This window comes from Ceratotherium simum, chromosome 39 (assembly GCF_057802395.1).
Source record: "Ceratotherium simum simum isolate JZ-2026a chromosome 39, ASM5780239v1, whole genome shotgun sequence".
In the NCBI taxonomy this organism is placed as follows: domain Eukaryota; kingdom Metazoa; phylum Chordata; class Mammalia; order Perissodactyla; family Rhinocerotidae; genus Ceratotherium; species Ceratotherium simum.
In genome coordinates this window covers 8,569,773-8,578,008 of record NC_141938.1, presented here as the reverse complement: position 1 = coordinate 8,578,008, position 8,236 = coordinate 8,569,773, and the positions used below count along the sequence as shown (strand labels likewise).

The 8,236-nt window shown below is 38.8% G+C and overlaps 1 protein-coding gene across 1 annotated transcript; it reads left to right on the top strand.

Moving 5' to 3' along the window:
• The first annotated feature begins 5,978 nt into the window (after positions 1-5,978).
• On the top strand, positions 5,979-7,570 carry LOC101389539 (olfactory receptor 7D2). The gene has a single exon (XM_004434169.2). It carries the CDS (start codon positions 6,237-6,239, stop codon positions 7,173-7,175), a length of 939 nt encoding a protein of 312 aa, XP_004434226.2. The 5' UTR covers positions 5,979-6,236; the 3' UTR covers positions 7,176-7,570.
• Positions 7,571-8,236: the final 666 nt, after the last annotated feature.

Here is an 8,236-nt window from a genome sequence, read left to right as displayed (position 1 = left end):
TATGTGGGACTCGGCCTCAGGATGGACGGAGAAGTGGTGCCTCGGTGCGCGCCCGGGATCCGAACCCGGGCCACCAGCATCGGAGCGCGTGCACTTAACCACCAAGCCACGGGGCCGGCCCTGGACAAGTTTTTGAATTTCAAATGAAGACATACTACTGATTCAGAATTAAGTGGGGATGCAGAAAGTAATACTATGGCTGGAATATTTAAAAAAAAGAGACTGGAAAAGGTGTGTCATAATGATGGCAACTGCAACTTGCTGCAGTAAAGCAAAGTGAAAAAGATGTTTGTTGTGTAAAAATTTTTCAGAGACAATGAAGTGGACAAAATTAGATATTTTTAGCAAATAATTAATGAATTTGATAAGAAATTTCCTGTCAATGGTCAAAAAGTTGATTAATTTTGTCACCTAAAATCAAGAGACTAATATCTAGCTGAAGTTCTTTTTTTTAACTTGCTTTTTTTGTATTATGGTGAAATATAAATATAATATATATAAAAATATAACATACAAGTTACTATTTTAACCATTTTTTAGTGTACAGTATGTGGCATTAAGTGCATTCACATTGTTATACAACAATCACCACCATCCATCTCCAGAACTTTTTCATCTTCCCCAACTGAAACACTGTCCCCATTAAACGCTAACTCCCCATTCTCCCTTCCCCCAGTCCCAGCAACCACGATTATACTTTCTGTTTTTATGAATTTGACTACCCTAGGAACTTCATATAAGAGAATCAATATCTGTTCTTTCGTGGGTGCCTTATTTCATTTAGCATAATGCCTTCAAGGTTCATCCATGTTGTAGCATGTGTCAGAATTCCCTTCCTTTTTAAGACTGAATAATACTCTCTTGTACGTATATACCACATTTTCCTTATCCATTTTTCTGTCACTGGATATTTGGGTTGCTTCCACCTTTGGGCTCTTGTGAATAATGCTGCTATGAACATGGATGTACAACCAACGGATGTTTTAAAACCATTTTCTAACAGATCTGAGCTTGTAACTTTGGTCAGCTATAAAATAGCTTGGAATCGTGCACACAAAATAAAGAAAAACATTTTTTAGATAGATGATAAAAAGTTATTTTTTCAGTTATAGAAATTCTATTGGGAAATTAGCAGGAAAAGACTAAAAAGGATATTTTTTTAATGTGCAAGATTCAATTAAGCCACTGAACAATTGCCTATAGAATAAAGACCTTTCTTAGGATATCGGAGAACAACTGATTCAAAATTAGACAAAATGCAAGTACGTTTATTTAACTGAGTTTTGCAGTATAAGAGATCCTGCCCAATGAATGTTTTTTGTTTGTTTGTTTGTTTTTACTTTTTTTTTGTTGTGAGGAAGATCAGCCCTGAGCTAACATCCATGCCAGTTCTCCTCTTTTTGCTGAGGAAGACTGGCCCTGGGCTAACATCCGTGCCCATCTTCCTCCACTTTATATGGGACGCCACCACAGCATGACCTGACAAGCGGTGTGTTGGTGCGCGCCCAGGATCCAAACCCAGGCCGCCAGCAGCAGAGCAGGCGCACTTAGCCGCTATGCCATAGGGCCAGCCCCCCAATTAACGTTTTGCTACACTTTGTCTCAAAGGATTTCCAAATTTATTAAGAACTGTGTTCAATTCATAGCCTAAAAATATGAATTCATGGCGTAGATTTTTTGAATCTTGTCATAATGGAGTTGTTGCTAAGACTGTCTACTAAAAGATACGAAGGAATTTCCTATATAATATTTGAAGTCTTGTATTTATAGTTCCACTGGTTGTTGGATTATACCATTAAGAATACAAATGTTTGGAGCCAGCCCCGGTGGCCTAGCAGTTAAGTTCAGCGTGCTCCGCTTCTGCAGCCTGGGTTCCGTTCCCGGGCGCAGACCTACACCACTCTGTTAGCGGCCATGCTAAGCTGGCAACCCACATACTAAAAAATAGAGGCAGATTGGCATGGATGTTAGCTCAGGGTGAATCTTCCTCAGCAAAAAAAAAAAAAAAAGAAGATTATAAATGTTTGTCAAGTTATGTATACATGGTAGAAAACTATTCATTTAACCATGTTATGCCTAGTGATAGGAAGTGACTGTTACTTACTAAACTTGTGTTAATAACATCTCTGACTTTGATTTCACTGCTTTAGTTTTAATTTCCTCAACTAATTAAAGATGATACCTTTCACTTAGAATTAAGAATAAAAATTTTATAAAATAAATGATTCAATCATTTAAAAACATATCACAGAACTCCAATTTTTATGGTAAATCATAGAGTATCAACTTAATTTCCTATAATCTATTGGAGCATTTTGTTACCCATTTAAATATTTTCTCATGTCTGAAATGAAAAAACACAACTTATGGTACTATTCTCTCTCTCTTTCTCTTCACAGCCAAAGTTCTGGACAGAGTGTTCTATACCCATGAGGTCAATTTCCTCACTGCCAAGTCACTCCCAAGACTGCTACATATAGGCTCCTCCCCACCACACTACCAAAACTGCTTTTTCTATTGTTTTCCATGTCACTAAATCCAAGGGCTATTGTTCAGCCTTTATTACTTGACCTACTATCGTCATTTTACACACTTGACTCTCCCTCTCTTGAAACAGGACTTGATCTCTACCATCACAGCATGTTCAACACCACATAGCCTGTACAGCCACAAGGGATTCACCGAGAAAGATGCATCTCTGTTTCCTTCTGTTACTCTCAGACCCTAAGTACTGTGGCTACAGGGAGATGGGTCTTTCCAGGAGAGACACGTTCCTGAGGGAGAACCTCTTTTCCTTAAAGCCAAATCAATAGTGATGAAAGCTCTTCCAAAGAAGAGGCCCTTGGGGGCAGAGAGTTCCATCTGGCTCCAAAGCTGCCTTCCTGGAAATAGCACACACAGATCCGTTCTGCCATTTGGTTTTTGCCCCAAAGGAGGTGAGTGACTTGAATACTAGAACATAACACGGCCAATTTATTTAATGAGAAACAATGAGAAATTGTCCTCCTGGGACTTGAGAAACCATAAATACTTCCCAGCATCCTCACCCATAGTTCAGTGACACTGACCAGGAAGAGACCTTGGTGCCTCTCACAGACACGCCTTTGTGACAGCTTCCATCTCCCCCCCATTCCCTGGGAAAGTCTGTCTTCAGCATCCAACAGTCAGAGGAGAAAGAGGTTGCACAAATATTTCTTTAGTCAATGCCAGCCGAGTGAGTCCACTGTCCTGGTGAGTACTGTAGATGAAAATGAGTATTAAAATGGTGGTGGGGGAAGGAGATAACATAATTGATAATGACCCATGACAATTTTTTTTTGAATTTATTGAATTTATTTCTCTGGTTATTTGTCTTCGTAGATTCCACTGCAGCTGTTTTCTGTCACCTCTAGCTCTGATGGACCCTCATTCTGGAAACTAATGACTTTCTCGGTGTCAGTAGGAATTGGCACTCTCTCAAATGTACTCATTTCTTAAGAGTTTCCATTCCACCTGCTGATACCTTCCTTGTTCTTCTCTAGCACAGCAGTTCTCAAAGTGGGGTTCCTGGAGCCGCAGCATCAATATCTCCCGGGAGCTTGTTAGAAATGCAGATTCTCAAGCCTTGCCCAAGACCTATTGACAGAAACTCTGGGTATGGGGCCCAACAATCTGTTTAACAAGCCCTCTAGGTGATTTTGATGCATGCTATCATTGGAGAACCTCTGCTCCAGCAAAGTGTCTGCTTCTCCACCCCACCCCCATCATCACTTGGTTTCTACTAGGTTGTCTACACTCTTTGATTCAACAAATATGTACTGAATACCCACTCTGTGCCAGGAGTTATCTATGTTGTTATTGCGATTGTGAACGGACTTTTTTATGTCTATTATCTTTCCTAATGATTGTTTTCAGATACATAATAAAGCTGATGACACTGATTAGTTCTAATTGTGTTTAAACTTTCTTTCGTGTCATAAAAAGGTGATCATATCAGCAGCTGATGGTGACCAGTTTTGATTTTGATTTCCTGATATTATATATCATTCACTTTTCTTGTCTTATGGCATTTCTTTTGAATTATTAGAAACTGTTAAATAATGATGATAACAGCAGGTATAATTTCCCCTCTGCTTTTTGTTTGTTTTTATTTTTGTTTGTTTTGTTTTTTAGTGTTGACTGATGGATCTTGGGTTAACGCTTGGTTTAACATAACTATTCTTTATCACCTTTGGCAGTATCCTTCTATTCTACATGACTGAAATTTTACTCTGTTCTCTTCCCATTGAAGACTGCTAAATTTTATTAAATGAATTTTGATTCATGTTGAAGCTATCATTATTTTATGCCTTTATCTATTCATGCAAATACTTTGTTATCAGGCTTTCTAATATTAAATATTTTTAGCATCCTTCAGATGAATGGTAATTAGTAATGGAGTATGTTATTTTATCAAATAGTTAACTTCATCTTACTCCTTTTTCAGGTTGGTGCATCTATAGTCAATGTGAGATTAACCTGTTGATTTCTTGTTTGTGTTATATGTGATCATTTTTGGTTTCCGCCTTCACTCAATTTTCTGTGCTCTTTGAGTACTAAGCATTGGGGATATGAGGATAAGTAAACTTTATAACATGTGATCTGAATTTATGATTCAGTGGTGAGGGGGACAGATATTCATCAAACAATCCCATAAGTTAACACAAAAATATAATTATGATTTGTGCAGTGAAGAAAATTACAGGGGGCTTTGAAGACATGGAGTGGGGCACTGTACTCGGGCAGAGAGGGCAGTATTTACACAGCATTGCTGGGGGAAGAATCATAGCAATTTTAGAACTTCCAAGTAAGCAAAAGGTGTTGCAACTTGAGAGTGAATTTCTGGTGTGATGCTTATTAAGACTGGGAGGTAGGAAGGAACCAGAATGTGCAGGCTAACCTAGAAAGGGTGTTAAATGAAAGAAAAATTGCAGACCAATCTCCGTTATGGACATGGAGGCAAAAATCCTCGGATGAAAGCATCTTCCAGAGCAGATTTGTGTTGCTTCTGCCTGGGGCCTAGGGTATAATTCATCCAGGACCACTTTAGACTAAATTTCTTTGGCTGGGGGTTTCTAGGTAAGGTGAATGTGGGCTGTAATTCTGTGAGTGGTAACCTCAGCTGCAGTGTTCTTTGAAGTCGTTTTCTGACAACAACTCATGGGTGGATTTTCTTCCTTTTTTTCTACCATCTTCAATTGGGCATTCTGTGAAAGTGCTATTTCTTAACTTCTAATTTTGACACCATTTCAGATTTACAGAAAATTTGAAAGAACAATATAAATAGTCCCTATGTATATCCTTTACTGGATCCCCCAAACGTTAACATGTTTACCATCTTAACTTTTTTCTTTATCCACTTTTCTCTCTCTTCCTTTTCTTTGTGTGTGTGTATGTGTTTCCCAAACCATTTGAGAGTACAGTACATTGCACTACAGATATGGTTCCTCTTTACCTCTAAATCTTTAATATTCCCTAAAAACAAGGACATTTTCCTCATATAACCACAGTACAGTGATCAAAATCAGGAAACTAACATTGATATAAAACTATTATCAAATTTACAGAATTCATTCCTATTTCGACAATTATCCCAATAATGTCATCTGTAGCAAAGGAAAAATCCAAGATCATGCCTTACATTTAATTGCCATGTCTCTTTAGCCTCCTTTAATCCAGAACAGTTCCTAGACTTTCTTTGTATTTGGTGACATTGACATTTTTGAAGGGCACAGATAAGATATTATTTAGAATATCCCTCAATTTGGGTTCATCTGAAGCTCCTTAGTCTTTAGATTGAAGCCCTGCATCTTTGGCAAGAGTCCCACAGAAGCAACATTGTGTCCTTTCCAGTGGCTCATACCAGGAGGTACATGATGTTGATCTGTCCCATTTTGAAGCTCTGTGACCCTCTGACAGGATTGTTATAAAATGGATGCTTAAAATAGGCAGCCGGAAATTCTAGACTCCATTTTGTAATATTCCATTTTGGTTTTATTGTCATAAAATTGATACTTGAGATGAGTGGTGGAGATGACAGACTCCATTTCTTAGGATTCCACTTACGTGTGAAAGGAGACCCAACCCTTACACAAAATGACTGACTTAATAAATAACTTGAGTGAAACGCGTGGTCAACATTTCTATTATGTGGAGGATAACAGTTTGCTGCCAATTCATGTTGCCCTTGTCTCTTCCTTCATAGATATATCAGCTATATGGAATCAGAAAACCAAACAAGAATTTTAGAGATCATCCTCCTCGGATTCTCTGAGGATCCAGAACTGCAGCCCTTCATATTTGGACTCTTCTTGTCCATGTACCTGGTCACTGTGCTTGGGAACCTGCTCATCATCCTAGCCATCATCTCTGACTCTCACCTCCACACCCCCATGTACTTCTTCCTCTCCAACCTGTCTTTGGTCGACATCTGTTTCAGTACCACCATAGTGCCCAAGATGCTGGTGAGCATCCATACAGAAAACAAAGCCATCTCCTACATGGACTGCCTCACTCAGGTATATCTTACCATGTTTTTTCCTATCCTGGACACTCTGCTTCTTACTGTGATGGCCTATGATCGGTTTGTGGCCATCTGTCACCCCCTGCACTACACAATCATCATGAACCCCTGCCTCTGTGGCTTGCTGGTTTTTATTACCTGGTTCATTGGTGTCATGATATCTCTCCTTCATATCTTTCTGATGAGGCATCTGAGCTTCTGTAGAGATCTTGAAATTCCACATTTCTTCTGTGAGCTGACACACATTCTCAAGTTGGTCTGCTCTGATACCTTCCTGAACAACACATTGATATATTTTATGACTGGTGTGCTGGGTGTTTTTCCCCTCATTGGGATCCTTTTCTCCTACTCACGAATCGCTTCATCCATAAGGAAGATGTCATCATCCAGGGGAAAGCAAAAAGCATTTTCCACCTGTGGGTCTCACCTCTCAGTTGTTTCTTTATTTTATGGGACAGGTGTTGGGGTCCACTTCACTTCTGCAGTGACTCACTCCTCCCAGAAAGTTTCAGTGGCCTCAGTGATGTACACCGTGGTCACCCCCATGCTGAATCCCTTCATCTACAGCCTGAGGAACAAGGATGTGAAGGGGGCGCTGAGAAGGCTTCTCAGCAGAGCAACCTCTTGTCTGTGATAAATCCACTGGACCCAAGACTAAGAAGTTTTGTGGGTACCACTGGCCAAAACTTTTATTCTGAAGTTCTTTCTCTTGAATCTCCATAACCATCTCCAAACCATAGTCCTGAAGGATCTATGGTTTTGCTCTCTCCTAGTTTTTAATGCACTTTTAAACAACTAGTCTCCCTATAATTTCTATGATGACCTTTCTGCCCTATCTGCTCCAAAAATTATGTCCTTGGTCTATTTTCTTACTTCCACAAGGGTGAGTTTTAGCTTGGATTTGAAACATTTACTACAGCTTTGTTATCTCAAATATTGGCATAGAGTACTTAAATTATTGATTGTTCCCTTAGTTTATTTCTAGGTGTTTGATTGTGGGTATGTGTTGCTTATGTGTGTGTATCATCAACAGTGTTTTTTTTTTTTTACTGAATAAAGTATGATTAAAATACATATCAAAATATAGTTATGTTTTAGTGCTTATTATATGGTAAGCCTATGCTGCTTTCTATATCTTATGTAATCTTCCCAATAGGAATGAATACTGTCCCCATTTTAGAGGTGAGGAAATTGAAACTCTAAGAGCTAAAAAAAAAATTCCCCAAAGTTACAGAGGGACCAAGTAGTAAAACCAGGATTCAAACCTAGAACTCTGATCCTGAGCCTGTATTCTTACCTAATAGGCTGCACAGTTTTTCACATGGATTTGGATGTTGTGTACATCTCTGTTGTGGATTTTACTGCTTATTGACAGTATTCTGGTTATCCTATCCTATTGGACACCCAAAAGAATTGCATTTCCCTTCTCCCCTGAAGTTAAGGATGGCAATGTGTTTTGATCTGTCCAATAAAATGTGAGTGGAAGTGATGTGTGACTTCTAAGCTAGTCTGAAGCTCATGTGAATGCCCTGAACTTAATCAGCTGCTCACCATCTCTAGAGTTGTCTCTTAGTCTACCACAGTGCTGTCCAATATGGTAGCCACTAGCTACATGTGATTATACAAATTTAAATGAATTAAAATTAAATTTAAAAAATTCAGTTTCTCATCCATGTTAACCACATTTCAAGTACT

Excerpts from the sequence above, each read along its gene's own strand:
- LOC101389539 (XM_004434169.2), top strand. The coding sequence starts at position 6,237 with ATGGAATCAGAAAACCAAACAAGAATTTTAGAGATCATCCTCCTCGGA.